Source organism: Pelophylax lessonae, assembly GCF_965119305.1.
Source record: "Pelophylax lessonae genome assembly, chromosome: 3".
NCBI classification, from domain to species: domain Eukaryota; kingdom Metazoa; phylum Chordata; class Amphibia; order Anura; family Ranidae; genus Pelophylax; species Pelophylax lessonae.
In genome coordinates, this window is record NC_138770.1 from 328138677 (window position 1) to 328158103 (window position 19427).

The 19427-nt window shown below is 45.9% G+C and overlaps 2 protein-coding genes across 2 annotated transcripts in view; both read left to right on the top strand.

Moving 5' to 3' along the window:
• The window catches only part of TMEM14A (transmembrane protein 14A), a 1080999-nt gene that overhangs the window by 806623 nt on the left and 254949 nt on the right, over positions 1 to 19427 (top strand). The gene's annotated exons all lie outside the window — the stretch shown is intronic.
• AGPAT5 (1-acylglycerol-3-phosphate O-acyltransferase 5) overlaps positions 1 to 19427 on the top strand; it is a 216350-nt gene that overhangs the window by 167822 nt on the left and 29101 nt on the right. The window contains exon 7 of the mRNA XM_082251943.1: positions 16817 to 16940. Coding sequence (XP_082108069.1) covers positions 16817 to 16940 — 124 coding nt within the window. The remainder of the gene's footprint in view (positions 1 to 16816; positions 16941 to 19427) is intronic.

Here is a 19427-nt window from a genome sequence, read left to right on the forward strand (position 1 = left end):
TTTCAGGTTATGCTGAACTAGCGGACGGGCACAAAAAAAAAATATCGATTTTGTGCCCGGAACTCCGCTTTAAGGGTGCACTCCCTTTTGTTGGCAGAGGTTTAGACATTTATGGCTGTATGTTGAGTTATTTTGAAGGGACAGCAAATTTACACTGTTATACAAGCTGTACACTCACTACTTTACATTGTAGCAAAGTGTAATTTCTTCAGTGTTGTCAGATGAAAAGATATAATAAAATATTTGCAAAAATGTCAGGGGTGCACTCACTTTTGTGAGATACTGTACTTTAAACACTGCCGCTTTTGGCCTACTTTTAAAATACTACTTGCCTGATAGGGTCTGGCATCAACACACATAATCTGTACAAACACACAGCAAATAGAAATTAGAGAAATGTCTGAATTTCTTATTTCTACCTTTTTGTTCTGGGTCTGTGATTTAACATTTTGACAGCCAGACAATCAGCCTTTTCACGATCCAGCATCTGAACATCTTTGGTTTCTGTCATGCCTGGTATTCTTCAAAAACCTATTTTCTCTTTCGTCCATTGATGGACACAACACTCCATATAAAGAGTAGAACACTAGGCAGAAAAAAAAACTTGGCTACACCTGTGGGCAGTCCTAGCTGGTATATATCCCCCTCTCTGCTATAGGCCTTGAGTTTTTTACTGCCTAGTCAGGAGTAAGGACCTAGCTACCTGCCTGGATCTTTGGTTCTGGCAATTTTTTTCTTTTAAATGGCATTTTTTCTCCTGTTCTTTCTGTGAGATCTACAATCAGCTGCCAAGTTGGGCGACGGGCTGGATAGCTAGATCCAGTGGTCCCCCCAATCTGGCCAGCACGCGCCTGCAGACCATAGCTCTGTGCTGGGTCAGCCGTGACAAAGCCCCACTAGGCGGTGGCTGGCCTGCAAGTTAAACGTCTCGCGAGGTCGAAAACGACCAGTTCTTGGCCCGAGTTACAGCATTCCTCCTGGCCTACAGCCCTCCATTTCGATGGTGAGGTGTTCTGTCTAGAGTGGAGTCCGCCTGGTTCCATGGTATAGTGAGTAAGATGTCCCCCCTCTCCCCCTGGATGCAGTGTGGGATGGACATAGGCACCTCCCTGGGACAGTCTGCCCTGCGGTTTCCCCTCCCCGCCCCCATCAGGCCCCCCTCAGTTTTGTGTTGTCCCTGTGGGCCATCTTTGTACCTGGGGTGCTCTGCTTTCGGGTGCCCCTATGGTGATATAGGTGCTATGCCTTCGGTGGGCGAGTACCCTAGCACTATACATTTTTCTGGTGGGTTCCACTTTTAACTCATGGAGTCTCAGGAGCATTTCCCCACCTGACCCCCTCTTGGAGGTATCAAGTCCCTCTGGGTCCCAGCCCGCAATTATTTCACTGATGGTGGTCCTGCAGTTCTTTGTTTTCCGGGTGTCCTTTGGTTTCCCCGCCCTCCCCTGCCTCATCTTAAATGTATTGGGCCAATGGGTGGAAAAACGAAGAAAATGCCTGCATCCCTAAATACGAACAACAAGAACAAGGAAGTTCCCTCTGAATGGGATTTTGAAGGGAGTAGTGTAGAGTACAGAAATAAGAAAAAAAAAAACTTATTTTGTTTTACGCAAACCTTCCTTGATATTTCTGTACTCTACACTACTGCCTTTTAAAATACCATTCAGAGGGAATTTCCTTGTTCTTGTCCCCTGCCTCATCTGTCTCGTCAGATCCTGAATCAGGATCTGCTGCCTTGGACATGGCCCACCCTGCGGAGCCTGAGGCCACTCTCTGGCAGGCCAAAACATTTCTTCCTTTTTATTGGACAGTGGTCAGGACAGAAGCCAATCTGTCCGGGCGGGGAGGTGTCCTGGGACTGAGCCTTGCTCAGGGTTGTTGGACGCTGGAGGAATCCAGGCTACCGATCAATGTCTTGGAACTTTGGGCGATCAGGCTTTGCCTGGATCACTAGACGGATTGGCTTCAGGGGCTCCCAGAACAGATTCAGTCGGACAATGCCACAGGGGTGGCTTATGTCCATCACCAGGGTGAAAAAAAAAAGTGTGTTGGCGGGTCTGGAAGTAGCTGGCATTCTCCGGTGTGCAAAACGGCTACGTTCCAGGCCCTCTCCTCCGTACACATTCTAGGTGTGGAAAATTGGAAGGGCGGGCTATCTCAGTCAGCAGGCGCTGGACCAAGGAAAGTGGTCCCTTCATCCGGACATGTTTCATCTGATATGTCTGCAGTGGGGGACCCCGAAGTGAATCTATTGGCATTTAGGCTCAGCACAAAGTTACCAAGGTTTCTGGCATGTTTACGGTATCCTCTGACGAACGCCACAGAAGCTCTGGTGGCCCCATGGGGGCCAGTATCTTCTGATCTATGCCTTCCCTCCTCTTAAGCTTCTTTCACAGGTTCTGCACAGGATCAAGGCCAAAGGGTTTTAGGTCATTCTGGCGGCCCCAGACTGGCCTCACCGGATATATTACGCCAGCCTGGTGCTATTGTTCGCCGATGTCCATTGGAGACTGCCTCTGAGGGAGGACCTGCTGTCCCGAGGGCTGATCTTCCATCCTACTTTTCAATTGCTGGCTTTGATGGCCTGGCTGTTGAAAGCCAGGTGCTAAAGGATAGAGGTTTGCCTGGATCGGTGATTCCGACACTGCTAAAGGCTAGGAAGTCTACCTCTTAGAACAGGGATCCTCAAACTACGGCCCTCCAGCTGTTGCGGAACTACACATCCCATGAGGCATTGTAAAACTCTGACATTCACAGACATGACTAGGCATGATGGGAATTGTAGTTCCTGAACAGCTGGAGGGCCTTAGTCTGAAGACCCTTGTCTTAGAAGATTTACCATCATACGTGAAAGCGTACATTTTGTGATGTGAGTCGATCAGTGTTCACCCCCATTCTTTTTTGGTGGCTCGGATTTTGACCTTCCTTCAACAGGGTGTTGAGCAGAAGTTGGCCCTGAGTACCATCAAGAGCCAGGTGTCTGCCTTGGTGGGATTCTTTTAGCGACCTTTGGCCATTTATTCTTTGGTGTGTACTTTTTTTTTCAAGGGGTTCGACACCGGACTCCTCTAACGCTGTGGTATTTAAACTTGGTGCGCTCAGTTCTCAAAAAGGTTACCTTTGAAAATAATCAGGAGATTCCCCTGCTTACGCTGTCTCAGAAGGCGGCTTTTTTGGTGATCACCCCCTCTGCTCGCATTTTGTTGGAACTAGCGGCATGATCTTGTCGTGCCCCTTTCTTGGTGGTCCATAAAGATAAGGTGGTTTTTCATCTTCGCCGTCGTTCCTACCTAGGATCATCTCGGACTTCGATTTGAATGAAGACATTGTGTTGCCTTCTTTGTGTCCCAGGCCCGCCCATCCCAAGGAATTTGCATTGCATGCCCTGGATGTGGTTCGGGCGTTTCAGGTGTATCTGGCAGCCATGTGGAGTTTTTTCAGAGATCAGCCTCACTGTTTGTGATCACGGTCGGGCTAAGAAAAGGGCTGTCCGCTTCTTCTGTCTGTTCTTCTACCTTGGTTGTTGGTGCACACTTTTACCAAATTCTACAAAGTGGATGTTTTGGCATCTGCGGATGCTTCCTTTGGCATAAGGTTATTCAGGCTGCTATTAAGAGGGTCTGTTTCCTTTGGGGGTGTATTGTTCATGTTGGGCTCCAGTTGTTTTTGTTGAGCTCCTGTTACCTGGTTGGCTTCTTGGGTTTAGCCTTGAGGGTGTCCCTATGGTTCTGAATATAGAGCGCTGTGTCCCTCAATTAACCAAATTAAAATAGGATTTTTTTGTACTTACCGTAAAATCCGCTTGTGAGTTCATTGACGGACGCTGCAACGACCCCTCTATGGATTTTTTTTCTGACACTGCTTGTTACTGAACTTGAGGCCTACAGCAGAGAGGGAGATGTATACCAACTAGGACTGCCCATAGGCATAGCCAAGGTTTTTTTTTTTTTTTCTTCTGTCATACTCCTGTAGGGGGCGATATAACCCTGGTTCTGAACATGGAGCACTGTGCCCATCAAACTCAGAGAAATGGATTTTACGGTAAGTACAAAAATCAAATTTTTTCTATTCCCAGACATACACGCAGACTAGGGGGTTCTTAAGAAACAAGCACAGATGTGTGTCCATAATAATAAACTCCTGTTCTTCTGGGGGGGGGGGGTTGGAGGCAGTAGTTCAGCCATTAGGTCCAACTCAGGCAATAACTTTTACCTCAGAAAAAGTCTGGGGGAAAAGGTCTTTTAAGAATGTCTTGTGGTGTCACTTCAACTAAACTGGCCATAGAGGAGTATTTTTTTTTTTTTTTTTTTTTTGTTAAGCCAATAAGCCAATAGGAATATGAAATTTACAGCACAGCCTACGGAGTTCAGCAGAATGCATGGATCATAGAACACGGCATGAAAAATAGAATGAAAAGGTCAGGAGTATTTAACACAGTTCCAGTTTGCTGGTCAGTGGGAGGCATAAATGTTCCAGTAGTAGCAGTCTGTGGAAGGAAAAACCAAAAAGGCCTTGACAGATCACTAAGACTGTGCTTAGGGCTTGTGTGACATTTGTGTGTGACTGTGCTTGTGTGACATTGACCCTTCATCAATCCCTTTTCGGATTGTCTGTGGATTTATTCCCAAAAAAATCATGAGAAAAAAGGATTTGGGAAAATAGGCTTTATTATATTACATCTTCAACCTCTCCTTCTCTTCTGGCATCTTCCCAACTCTCCAAAACACGTGCTAGTCGCTCCCATCCTTAAAAAGCTCTCTCTACCCCACTAATCTTCACAATCTACGCCCCGTCTCCTTACTCCCCTTCTCCGCAAAACTCCTTGAACGACTGGTCTACAACCGACTGAGCGACCATCAGACCAAGAATAAACTTCTTGATCCCCTTCAGTCCGTGTATCACACTTAACATTCCACTGAAACGGCTTTCCTTAAACTCACAAACGACAGCAAACACCAATGGACACTATTCTGTACTACTCCTCCTGGACCTCTCCTGCCTTTGACAGTGGACCACCCCCTCCTCCTCAAAAAAAACTCCACTCCTTTGGTCTCCGTGATTGTACTCTTCACTGGTTCTCATCCTACCTGTCCCAACGCACCTTCAGTGCTGCTTACATCTCTACTATCTCCTCTTCTCTTCCTTTCTCTGTCGAGGTCCCCGAAGGTTCTGTTCTTGGAACGCTCCTTTTTTCAATCTACACCTCCTCCCTGGGTTAGCTGATTGCCACCCATGGCTTTCAATATCTCTACGCTGATGACACCCAAATCTATCTCTCCACCCCTCCGCTCACTCGATCAGCCTCCTCACGCATCACCAACTTACTTTCCTTCCTCACGTTCCTCTTGCCCTGATTTCACTGTCAAAATCAACGTGTCTACCTGTCCCCCCCCCCCCCCCAATGCCAAGGTCATAGGTGTAATCCTAGACTCTGAACTATCCTTTCGGCCACACATCCAGTCACTGTAAAAAGCTTGCTGCCTCAACCTCTGCAACATCTCCAAGATATGCCCCTTCCTAACCTGGTAATCTCGCGTCTCGACTACTGCAGCTCGCTTCTCATTGGCTTACCTTTTACATAGGCTATCCCCCCATTCAGGCCATCATGAACTCTGCTACCAGGCTCATCCTACTTAAAAATTGCTCTGTGTTTGCTACCCCTCTTTGTCAATCCCTCCATTGGCTGCCCCTCAACCTGCAAATTCAATTCAAGTTACCGCCGATTTTAAAGGGCCAGCGTCCCTTTTTTAATTTTAAGGCAAAATGGACTCCCAGGATAACCAATTCCCCGCAGACCTGGTGGGGGCTTCGGTTACACCTGAATCCTCCTCAATGGCCTCCATGACTGCTGCACTTGCGACTTTGGCGTCCCAGGTGAATCTGCTGATGTCAGAACGCTCCTTCAAAAAACAGCCTTTGCCCTCCCAGTCCTCTGACTCTGATGCAGAATTGGTTGCTACGGACGATGGCCCCCCTGAGGGGTCCCAGTCCCCTGCTTCTGAGCGGGATGAGGAGGAGGAATCTTCCCCCTCGGTGGTGCGGGAATGCGTTACGATGGATGCTCTCATTAGCGCATTAAAGAAGCACTTGTTCTGGACGATGAGCCATCTCAGTCACGTAAGCGGTCTGCTTTCGGGTTCAACAGACCCCAGAAGTCTTGTCAGGCTTATACCTACCCTGAGGAATTTCACGAGATTGTGAATGACCAGTGGTGGCACATTAAGCACATGTTGGTGCCTAAGCGTTTTTCCGTCCGCTATCCTTTCGCGGAGGCGGTAGAAAAATGTTGGACGGTGTCCCCAAAAGTGGATCACACTGTGTCTCAGCTGCATAAGTCCACCTTGATGCCAGTAGAGGATTCCCCGGTTTTCCGGGATAAGCGGGTGGAGGAACTCTCCCGTCACATTTATATGGTGGCAGGTTCCCTATTGAAACCTGTTTTTGCCTCGGTGATGGCCTCTCAGGCGCTCACGGTATGGGGCAAGGGGCTTCGCAGCACCCTGGTGGCAGTCGGCCTCGCCGACTGCCCTTGGAATGGTTGACCAGCTCATCAAAACTGGGATGTATCTGTGTGACGTGGCCTTGGACAAGGCTCCTTTTGTCGCCCGGTTGTCAGCGGTGGGGATCGCGGTCCGCCGCATTACCTGGTTGAAGAGCTGGTCGGCTGACCACACGTCCAAAAAGACGGTGTCTGAGATTCTGCGGGGGGGTCGTCTTTTTGGGGAAACTCTGGACGAGTTAATTAAGGGGCTCACAGGAGGTAAGAGTACTCTGTTGCCCCAGGTCACTAAGGGTAAGTCCCCCCGCGCGCGGCGGGGACCCTCCTTCAAGAATTAACGTACTTCCTTTCGTGCCTTCGGGATGCAGGAGAAGGGCAAACCCTTCTGACCTGGTGGCCAGAAGAAACCGTGGCCGGGTAAGCCAAAAGCTGGACAGTCTGGCTCGGCGGCCCAGTCCACCTCTTCCTGAAGGGACGCTCTCACTCGTTGTCGGGATGGGGGGACGTCTGCGTTGTTTTCAGGAACCCAAGTTGTCCGGCATTCAGGACAGGTGGGTTCACGAACTGATTCGTTCAGGGAACAAGATCGAATTTCGATCTCGCCCCACAGGCAGGTTCTTTCTGTCCAATCTCCAGCTGCCCCCCGATCATCTAATAGATTTCATGGGGGCAGTGCATGATCTGCTTGCCCAAGGAGTCATTGTACCCGTTCCTTCACGGGAACGGTTTCACGGTTTTTACTCCAACCTGTTTACAGTGCCCAGGAAAGAGAGCAAGGTGCATCAGATTCTGGACTTGAAATCTCTGAACTGTTGTGTGCGGGTGCAGAAGTTCAGGATGGAATTCATCCGGTCGGTAGCATTGTTGAGACCCGGGGACTTCCTGGCTTCAATAGACTTGAAGGATGCGTATCTGCACATCCCTATTTTCAAGGGTCATTAGAGATATCTCCGTTTTGCAGTAGCTGGGGAGCACTATCAGTTTATGATGTTGCCTTTCGGCCTCGCTTCGGCTCCCAGGGTCTTCACCAAGGTGTTGGCTCCGGTACTAGCTTTACTGTGTTTACGGGGCATTGCGGTCCTTGGTTACCTGGATGACCTCTTGTTAAGGTCGAACTCATGTGTGATCCTGACGAGCGATTTGGCCGTAACAGTTTATACACACCAGGAATTCGGGCGGACCATCAATTTTCAGAAGTCTGCACTGATTCCCTCAACTCATCTTCAGTACCTGGGGATGGTCCTGGATTCTGCTCAATCTCGAGTCTTCCTTCCGGAGGACAAACTCAGGACTTTGCGTGAAGAGATCAGGGCCCTCTCCTCAACCATCTCTCCGTTGAGGGATCGATCGGGGCCCTCAACGATCTCTCCTCTTTGCGGACCTGCATGTGGGTTCTGGGCTTGATGGTCTCAGCCTTCGAGGCAGTTCCATTTGCTCAATTTCATACCAGGATTCTGCAAGTGGAGATCCTGGACCGGTGGGACAGGACGCATCAGTCCTTGGAAAGGAAAATTTCCTTGAGTTGCTTGGTGAGGTCGAATCTCTTGTGGTGGCTCCAGTCGCCATCTGTGACGTAGGGCCAGTCTTTCCGGCCTCTGTTGAGGACGATTCTCACCACGGATGCCAGCCTATTGGGCTGGGGAGGAGTTCTGGGCATGCTCTGTGCCCAGGGGACCTGGTCGGCGGGGAAGACCTCGCTACCAATCAATGTCCTGGAGCTCCAGGCGATAAAGCTTTGTCTATTCCGGTGGTCATCTCAACTTCATAAATCACCAAGGAGGCACGAGGAGTGCCTGGGCGGCCATGGAAGTGGCCGAGATCCTGTCTTGGGCCCGAATCGCATGTACCAGCGATATCGGCTGTTCACATTCCGGGTGTGGAAAACTGGCAGGCGGACTATCTGAGTCGCCAGACCTTGGACCAGGGGGAATGGTCCCTGAATCCGGAGGTATTTCGCCTTCTGTGCACCCGGTGGGGGACCCCGGACGTAGATCTGTTCGCGTCTCACCTCAACAAAATGGTAGAAAGGTTTTTGGCCAGAAATCGCGATCCTCTGGTGGATACCGCGGACGCGTTGGTGGTGCCTTGGCACCGCTACTGGCTGATTTATGCCTTTCCTCTGATTTCAACTGCTGTCCAGGTTCCTTTGCAGGGTGGCGTCAGAACAGATGTCAGTCATTCTAGTGGCCCCCCGGACTGGCCTTGACGGTCCTGGTACGCGGACATCGTTCAGATGGTCGTCGAACCTCCCTGGCGGCTTCCGCTGCGAGACGATCTTCTGTCTCAGGGACCGATCTTCCATCCTGCTTTACAGTCGCTGGCTTTAACGGCATGGCTTTTGAAAGCCAGGTCCTGAGGATTAGGGGCCTTCCGCAGGCGGTTATCCCTACCTTGTTAAAGGCTCGCAAAGCCACTTCAAGGAAGGTTTATCACCGCACTTGGAAAGCGTATATCGCTTGGTGCGAAGCGAATTGTTTTCTTTCTCGGTGGCGTAGGTCTTGGCCTTCCTGCAGAAGGGCATGGATCAGCGTCTGGCGCTGACTACGGTCAAGGGTCAGTTGTCGGCCTTGGCCATCTTTTTTCAGCGACCATTGGGGTCGCATTCTTTGGTCCGCACCTTCATTCAAGGGGTCCGGCATTTGGCTCCCCCGAGGAGGGCTCCTTTGCCTCCCTGGGATCTGAATCTGGTTTTGTTAGTGTTACAAAAACCTCCTTTTGAGAACATCAGAGATTCCTCTGTCTGTGTTGTCACAGAAAGTTGCCTTTCTGGTGGCAATCACGTCGGCTCACAGAGTGTCTGAATTGGCGGGCTTGTCCTGCCATTCCCCTTATCTGGTACTTCATAGAGATAAGGTGGTTCTGCGACCGAGTCAATCTTTTCTTCCCAAGGTGGTTTCTTCATTCCACCTCAATGAGGATATCGTGTTGCCTTCGCTGTGTGCACGACCCAAGCATCGCAAGGAGTTTGCCTTGCATTCTCTGGATGTGGTCCAGGCGGACAAGGTATACCTGTCCGCCACGGAGTCGATTCGGCAGTCTGATTCTCTATTTGTTCTTCCTGAGAGACCTCGGAAGGGATCGGCTGCCTCCGCGGCAACCATTTCTAAGTGGATCAGACAGACGATTGTTCAGGCCTATTCCATCAAGGGTCAGGTTCCTCCTTTCCTGGTAAAGGCTCATTCTACTCGAGCTGTTAGTGCCTCTTGGGCTTTTCGCCATCAGGCCTCTGTGGCTCAGGTGTGCAAGGCGGCCACCTGGTCGTCTGTGCACACTTTCACTAAGTTTTACAAACTTGACGTTTTGGCATCTTCGGATGCTTCTTTTGGCCGCAAAGTTTTGAGTGCGGCAGTTGTTTAAGGGGACATTATTTTTCTGTCCCTCCTTATGGGGTGTTTGTTCTGGGTTTTGTTCCGGTTTTTTCTTGTGGGCTCAGGTTGTTAGTAGCCCGGTTATTTGCATTGCCTTCTAAATTGGTTGCCTTGCTTTCCCACCCCTCATACCTACACTGCTTTGGGCTTCCCATTAGTGAAGGCTAATACCATCGGGTGGCGACTGTCAGAGGACATTAGAGAAAATAGAATTTTTGTAAGATTTTGTAAAATTCTTTTCTCTGAGTCCTCTGACAGTCGCCACCCCCACCCCTCTGGTTTTTGGATCTGGGGGTTGTTGCCTTCCGGTACTGCTTGCTACAAACTGAGGTAATATCAGACGCGGTTCTGGATAATGGATGGCCCTCTGGTGGCGTGCTGAGGTACAAACGTTTTTTTGTACTAACCTGATAATTATCTGCCTAGCCTGCTCCTGCAGAGTGCGCCATTACCCATTAGTGAAGGCGAATACCATCGGGCGGCGACTGTCAGAGGACTCGGAGAAAAGAATTTTACGGTAAATTCTATTTTTTTTTTTTACACATTGATTGCTTCTAGCGGGTGAATTTCACTATGAGCAAGCATTTTTACTGAATGAAACGGATTCGTTTAGTGTTTTGTTGTGATTAGCTCTGAATGGCCACAGCTAATCACATGGTACAGATGGGCTGTGATTGGGTCTGTCTGTACCATGTGATCACTGCAATAAAATTGTATACAATGAATGGCATGAAGTAAAGCAATTCATTGTTTACAATTGTCATGTGTTGTGCTGTGATCGGTCACAGCAATCACAGGGTACCGGCAGCAGGCTGGTACAGTGATCTGCCATCAGAGTGTCACCCACTAAGGCACACATGTCAAACACAAGGCCCTGGGGCCGAATCAGGCCCTTCAGGCCACTCCATGTGGCACTCGCACCTCTCCAGCAGCTGTGGCAACCCCTTCATTGTTGCCCCCACCTTGTCTCAGCAGTCAGCAGCAGAGAGGAGGACATAACTCTTCCACCAGATCCTGCAATTCTCTATGCAACCACAGAGAGGTTCCTATCTACCCCTCTCCCCTTCCCCATCTCAGCAGTCTGCAACAGAGAGGAAGACTGAACTCCTCCTACAGATCCTGCGCCTCCCCTTATCTCCACTTCCCCTGGTCTTGGCATTCAATAGACTCCAGCCCTCCTTTGGTCCTCCTCCAGACCCTGCACTTTCTGCTTCCAAGCAGCAGCATAAGGTAAGGGGGTGCACTGTGATGTAAGGGAGGGTGAGGGACTCTTGACTTCTGAAGGTGGGGGTTGCTCTTGAAATCTGAAGTAAGGGGGGCTCTAAGCATGTAGTCTTACAGATACAACCGGCCCTTTGAGGGCAACCATAATGCTGATTCGGCCCGCAATGAAATTGAGTTTGACATCCCCGCACTAAGGCTTCCTGTTCTAAACACAAACACTGCTGGAGAGCAGGAACAGGATGAGGTCGGTCAATAGCATATGATGCTTTTCCTATTCTGTAACAAACAACGGCACTCAGTTGCAGGATACAGCCTGGGTTGTGCAGGACACAAGGATTTTGTTGTTATTCTGGAACACTTCTGCAGAATCCAAGATGAATGGGGGGTATGCAGAGATATCAATCATCTGTTAATGTTCATAGTCAACTGCTCTACTACTTGGTAATCCCACCTAGTACACAACTTCAGACTAGCTAATAGGCGGTCGTAAAATATGCCATCTTAATCTACTGGATAACTCCTATAGACTAGTTGACGTTTTCACTGTCTTGTACAGCATGTCTTGTGGTTTTATTACAGGTTCTTGTACAGTAAAAACTCCTTTCAAGAACCTTTAGCTCAGTATTGATAGTACATTTGATACTGCAGTGTTTGTTTTTTTGTTGTGTGAACAAGGGGGAGGCCACCAAAAGAGGGGGGCAAGAGGCAATCTTGAAGTCTAATTACCAAAACAAGTTTATTAATTTGTAAACTCGATCATTTAATGATTTATTTTCTTTTGAGTTTTTCTTTTGGGAGGTGATGATGATGATGGAGACTGATGTAAATACCAAAGTCAATGATATGGCTGCTGGTAATTTATGTACTGTGTGCTGCTGAAGTAAACGTTGGGCTCTCTTTTGCATTGATTTCTTACTACCTTAGGGAGATGTATTTATGTAAAATTACGTCCCTGGATCTGTCACACATCTCCTGAGTCTTGTAAGAGAACCCAGCTGTGATTTTGTTAAATACCAACCATTTCCACAGATTACTTTTGTTGTGCATCCATCTGACATTGGTCACCGAGAACAGTAACATGGATTTTTAAGCAGAACTTCACAGTATCAACGTTGACTATTTTAAATCCTTGTGCTGCTATCATTAGTAAATAGGAAAGTATATCATATTTATTTGCTTTAAACTTTTTTTTTTTTTTTACATTTATTCAGTTACATTCTGGTTTCCATGCCTAGGCAAATGATGTCATACATCCCAGGAATCTTCGGGGGGGGGGAGAGGTTTTCTCAGCTACGCACACCCTCCTGCCTTCGTATATACTTTTAACTGTGACAAATAAGAGTATCTTTGATCCCTTATACTTGTGCCACTCTGACACCCACCTGCCTGCATATCTGAGCTAAGGGTAAAAAGATTCCGAAAGGTAAACACTACATGGATCATCTGCTCTTACTCAAGATGACCATGGCTAGTAATGCTAGAGGGTGTTTTTCAAAGTGATTTCTCAGCAAAATAAAGCTTGGCAACATGAATGGATGAATGAGTTTGCTTTGAATATTAAAAATGAATTAAATATTGTTTTTGGTTTGTGGTGCTCAGATGTGGTGTAGTTCTGCTTTAACAGTCCTGTGGTTTAAGTTTTTTTTTTTGTTTTTTGTGCAATTTAAGGGAAAACTTCCCATACTGCTTGAACATCATAATTGCAAAATAAGCCAGCTTCCATTTCAGGCATTTAGTTGTCGGCTCCCATAGATTAATATTATACAAGATTTATATAGCATCAACAGTTTGTGCAGTGCTTTACAACATGAGGGCAGACAGTACAGTTAAAATACAATTCAATACAGGAGTAATCAGAGGGCCCTTCTTACAATCTAACAGGGAGGGTCAAGTGATACAAAAGGTAATAACTGTGAGGGATGATCAGATTGAGAAACTAAAGTACTGTTAGGTGGAGGCAGGATAGGCTTCTCTGAAGAGAAGCTTTCAAGGATCGCCTAAAAGTGGATAGAGAAGGAGATAGATTTACAGATTGGGGTAAGCAATTCCATAGGATAAGAGAGGCTCGGGAGGAGTCCTGGAGGCGAGCATGGGAGGAGGTGACAAGGGAACTAGAGCGCGAATGGCCAGATTTATCACTAAAACCTGCTCTACATCAACTTGAAGTGTGAATTCTTCTCCCAAGCACTGGCAATGTTTGACTTATCAACACACTACATATACATACCATTTTGTTTAGTGAAAGAAGCTGCTAAGGCCTGTGCTTTTAATTCACACTGGAAAAAAACAATTGTAGCTCCAGTTTACTTCTGTTTTTTTCAAATTGTTTTCGGTCAAGCCCTGATGAAGGGGACCTTGGGGCTTTGAAACACGATGGCTACTTTTGTGGACAGTACCCCCAACTTTTAATGGCATAAAGTTGTATCTGGACCTCTTAACAGTGGTGTGGCGCTTTCATTTCAATTCATGTTTCATACGGCTTCTGGGCAAGGTTGCAGTCATGTCCCAGTGATTTTCAGTGTTTTCCAACCTTTTTCAGGAAGGACAAATTTTCTGTGATGCAGTGTTAATTTTGTCGACTAAATTAACACTATTTTAGTCGACTAAAACAATTCAGATGACTAAAATGGCATTTAGTCATAAGACTAAAATATGACTAAAACTAAAATTACATTTTAGTCAAAAGAATATGACTAAAACTAAATTGAAAATTGACATAACAATTAACACTACTCTGCTGGCCATTTCTAAATTGGCAACACAATTCCATCCAGAGCCTGTAATGGCACATTAAAGTTTAAACATGTATTGCTCCACCGCATAAGAATAAGTAAGGGGCATCTACTAAGCTGCTGAAAGAGAAAACATTTTGAAAAAGCCTTTGCTTATATTTCTCAATATTAATGTTAGTACTATGTTCAGGTATTATGTTCAATGACATTACAGCCAATAGAGTTTACAGTTTTTTGTATTTTAAAGTTGCACTTCGTTGTATATCACAATGGCTAAATCTGTGTCTGTAGTGCGTGTTCAAACCTTAATACCATAAATAATAATAAAGTATTATATTTTTTACTCCAGGCGTAAATTTTAATAATTAGTTTGGAAATTCTAGAGACATGTTTAAATAATGCATTATAATATACCTAAACCCATTTGATTTAGAGTTGACTAAAATGTGAGATTTTAGTCGACTAAAATGTACTGGAGATTTTAGTCGACTAAAATATGACTCAAACTAAAACAATTCAGATGACTAAAACTAAAATGGCATTTTAGTCAAAAGACTAAAGTACGACTAAAACTAAAATGGCATTTTAGTCAAAAGACTATGACTGAAACTAAATCGAAATTTGCTGCCAAAATTAACACTGCTGTGATGTATGTCCATGGCAATTTTTGGTTTTGATGGAGTGTTTAAAGTGATTAAGTCCTGTTTTTTTTTTTTTTTCCAATAAAAACAAAAATGTTCTACTTGCATACTCTGTGCAGTTAGTTTTGCACAAAACAGCCCCAATCCTCTCCTTCTAAGATCCCTCTTCGGCTCTCCTGGCCCCTCCCTTCCTTTTATTGCCCTCACTGCAAGCAGCTTGCTATGGGGTACCCGAGCCGAATCACAGCTTGGTGTATCTATTCAGACACGGAGCTGTGGTTCGGCCCTGCCCCCTTCTCTCTTCTGATGGGCTAGCTGATTTTGATTGACAGCCACTACTGTGTCTTAGCCAATGAGGGGAGTCTTAGATGGCTGAGACAGTCCTGAACAACGCTGGATCGAGAAGGGGCTCAGGTAAGCATCGGGGAGGGTTGAGGGGGTTGCTGCACATAGGAGGTTTTTTATCTTAATGCAAAGAATGCATTAGGATAAAAAAACGTTCTGTCTTTACAACTCCTTTAACCACTTCTGGACTGGAAGGTTTTACGCCCTTAATGACCAAGCCATTTCTTGCGATACGGCACTGCGTTACTGTAACTGAAAATTGCGTGGTCGTGCAAGACTGTACTCAAATAAAATGTATGTCCTTGTTTTTCCCCACAAATAGAGATTGTTTTGGTGGTATTTGTTCACATCTGCGGTTTTTATTTTTTGCACTGTAAACAAAAGAGCGACAATTTTGGAATATATATATATATATATATATATATATATATATATATATATATATATATATATATATATATATATATATATATATATATATATATATATATATATATATATATATATAATTTTTTTTTTTTTTTTTTTTACTTTCTGCTATAAAACACAGTCAATAACATTTTTTTAAAAAATCTAAATCTTTCATCAATTCAGGCCAATATGTATTCTGGTACATATTTTTGGTAAATTAAAATCTCAAAAGTTGTAGCATCTACAAACTATGCAATATTTTTATGGAATTTTTGTTTATTTGTTTACTAGTAATGGAGGCGTTCAGCGATGTTTAGCGGGACTGCGACTTTGCGGCGGACAAATTAGACAATTAATTGACTCTTTTTTGGGGACCAGTGACAATAATACAGTGATCAGTGCTAAAAAAAAAAAAATGCGCTGTTACTTTACTAATGACACTGACAGGAAATGGGTTAACATCAGGGGCAATCAAAGGGTTAAGCGTGTCCCTAGGGGGTGCTTACTAACTGGGGGGGGGGGTTGCACTGATTGGGGGAAGACAGAGATCCGGGTTCCTGCTTACCAGGAACACAAGATCTCCATCGTCTCCCCTTGCAGAATGATGATCTGCCTCATTACTCTCCCAGGAATGATCACGGGTGGCCGGTGGACATTGGGTCTGCTGGACCCATTGATTGAAATCCCCACTAGCCAATCGCAGCGCAATCACTCCGTCTAGTGGCTATTGAACCAAACAACGTACAGGTACGTTGTAACGCGCAATAGCGCCACTTTGCCGCAGTATATGTGTGACGGCTGGTCAGCACGTGGTTAACCTGCATTTTACCTGTGCATTTTTGCAGTACGTAAATGGCAATGCATTGAGACAGATTCTATAGCATTTTGTATGTTGGAGTGATGTTAAAAGGTATAGATAGAAGATATTTCTGTTATGGCTTTTAAATTGTTTATGATTAAAAATGGAGTAGGATTAAATATATCAGCGTAATGTAAAGAAATGATTTAGGACATCTAATTCTCAAGTAGAGATGATAAACATATGTATGAGAAAAGTGTAAATATACTTTATCTCTTAAGTGATAAGATTTTTTTTTTTTCCCGTCCCATAATAGTTTACTTAAGTAAGGATAAACAGTGTCTCGTAGCCCCGTCTAGTACATTTGCCATTGGTTGTGCAAAACATTGATTACAATACATAAACAGATGCTGAAGCCAAGTTCTGAACACTGTCTTTCTACCAAGACATTACTTTTTTGATAGTATTGAATTTAAACTGCTTATATTTTTTTAAATAATTAAACCATCTTTCCTAAACAAATAAATCCTATGTATTTATTGGTTAACACACAATACTCTATAAACCCAGAACATTGCTGTACCTTAGGTCCCTGCATGCTCACTCTATAATGTTTTAAGGCTTACAAATTCTCCCAACAAGTTTAGAGTTCATACCTACCAGTAGTGACTGTAAACACATGAGCTGTAGCAGTATTTCATACATTCAATTAATGAAAAACAAGAGTTTTTTTTTTTTTTTTTTTTACTTTTGACAGACTTGTTAGGTTAAAACAATTTCTAATTTCAATTGTGTAGATTTTCTGTGCAAGGAATGCCCAAGAATTCATATAGCTGTGGAGCGTATCAGTGTGAAGGATATACCCAAGGAGCAAACCTTTATGAGAAGGTGGCTGCATGAGCGGTTTGAAATCAAAGACAGGTACGTGTGTGGAGACTCAATGACTATTTGATACATGAATGTATGTTAGTACTACCAATTGCTACACTAAACAGTGCCAAGGGTACGGCACACTTCGCTTGAAGTAAATGCTTAGGTGCTCACCAACAAAGAAATAGTAAGGGAAAGAGTTGGCCACAAATGTATCTTATTTACACCTATTTAGGTAGAAACAAAAAGATAATTTCAAAAGTGCAAATTGGTATTGTTTGTTTATATGGAGAAAATAAATTAGTTGTGCATCGTTTACATATCTTTCATTAGATTTGTTTATCACAAATTAAGACTCCTTTACCCTGACCATCCAACTCATTAAAGTGCTAAACTGGAAAGAAAAACCCCCAAAGGTAATACATATCTTTGGTGAAGACACCTGTTCTATTGTCACTCTCCAGTGATAGTCACACATCCCTTTTAAATGCTTGAGTTTTGTGTTTTTTGCTGAAGAAGAGGATCAGAGGTCAGACAAAGCTATCCCAGTCACCGATGTCTTTATGAAGTGGCTTGTTCAAGGGCTTAACTGCTTGTCTTTCCTGTACAACCTGGTGAATTTGATATGCATATGATTGTTTTAGGTCAGTGAATCAATAAATTATAAAGTAAAAAGATGTATGATCCGCTCTGGAACATACATTTAAAGACAACAAAAAACGGCAGCCCCTATTTTCTACTCTAAGATGCCCATTACGTCCCCTAATCTCCATTAGCTGAGCAGCCTCTGGGAGAGCACAGAGCAGTTTTTTTCTCTTACGTCTTCCGACAGTCGCCGCCCACTCACAAGTCTTCACCAATGGGTATTGACCTTTGTTCTGCAGGAGTAGCTAGGCACAAGATTTGTTAATAACAAAAGCTTTTAGCATAGACACACCCCTAGGGGCTGTCCCACTAGTAAATACCTCCCTGCACCAGCATTCCCAACTCAGTTTGATTTTGCCTAGCTTAGGAGTAGCAGGCTTTCCTGTGCTGGGGCTTCAGTCTCAGCCTTCTACCCTTTTTTTGATTTTATTTCAAGTATTTTCTCTTACTTTACTAGCTGTTATTTTGTCAGCTCTTAGTTAGGGATCTTCGGATGAAGATGTGTCATGCGGAGCTGGGTCTCGGACTGGCCGCCCTGGATCCCAGGGCTGAGGGCCAGATGGATCCCCAGCCTGCCATCAAGCGTTCAGCTACGGTTCGCCCTGGCGCCATGAACGACCCATCCCTGCTCGCTGCAGGGATGCTGCCTGTGAGGTGGCTACCTCACTGGACGCCATTCTGCGGTCTCGTGCTGCGGTCCGCTGCGTCCTGGCTGCGGTACTCCCTGTCATTAAGGATAGCGGTTTGTCGCCTGGAGACGGCTCCCCACGCCATCCGGTATGGTAAGCACCTTCTGTGTGGGGACCATCTGTCTGGGGTGTCAGTCTGTGGCTGTGTGTATACCCCCCCATGTCTGTTAGGTGTGGGCTCCCTAGTAGATCCCTGTTGGGGGTTAGCATGCCTTATGGGCTGCGGGGGGGGACGGGACTCTCCCCGCTCTGCTGTGAGAAATTCCTCTGGGAGCGATATGTGTGCAGACATGTGGCAGCGGCGAACGCTATTGCGGTCATGCCATTTTTTTGTACTATGATGTGGGCGGCCAGTTTATTCTGGACCTGGTGCAGCGCTGTGTTTTGGCGCCATTTTGGCGAGAACATGCGCGCTCGTTTTTTAGAGCTCATGTCGGCGGCCATCTTACTGTAGCCTCTTTCCCTTATGCCGAGCAGCCATTTTGCCGTAGCCTCATAGGCTATATAAGTTCAGCCGGTTCTTGCATCACTTCCTCTTCTCTCTGGAACAGCGATCGGTGGCAGCAGCCTGTTGTGCTCTCTCCAGGTTTTTTCCTCCATTGTACTGTCCTTCCTAACTCAGTGTTCTCTGTCCCTGTGGGGTCGGTGCATACAGTTAGTATACGGTGGGCTACGCTCGCCGTGGTGTTAAAGGGCCAGTACCTCTTTTTCTCTCATTCCTGTTTGGGGCATGGATTCTCAGGATAGCAAGTTTCCCCCCGCCCTGGTGGGGGACCAGGGGGCTGCTGCACCCCCCGAGGGGGCTGATCTGGCCACTGTAGTGGCATCCTTAGTATCTCAGATGCATGTGCTGATGGCTGAATGATCTGCTAAGAGGGCCAGGTTATCCATTTCCTCTGATTCAGAGGGCGATGTGGCTGGCGTGCCCTTCTCAGGGTCTCGCTCATCTCTGGACCTTATGGGGTCTGAGGGGGAGACAGAGGTGGAAGGGGTTGACACTTCTCCCCATGGCTCGCCTGAAGAGCTTGCACTCATGGATGAGCTGATTGCCTCCATTAAGGAGACGCTGCACCTGGAGGATGAGCCCACTCCTCCTGCTAGGGTGTCCTCTTTTGGGACGCACAGAACCCGCAAATCAGCGCAGGTTTTTCCCTGCCCTGCGGACTTTCATCACTCTGTTAATGAGCAGTGGCGCAATTTAAAG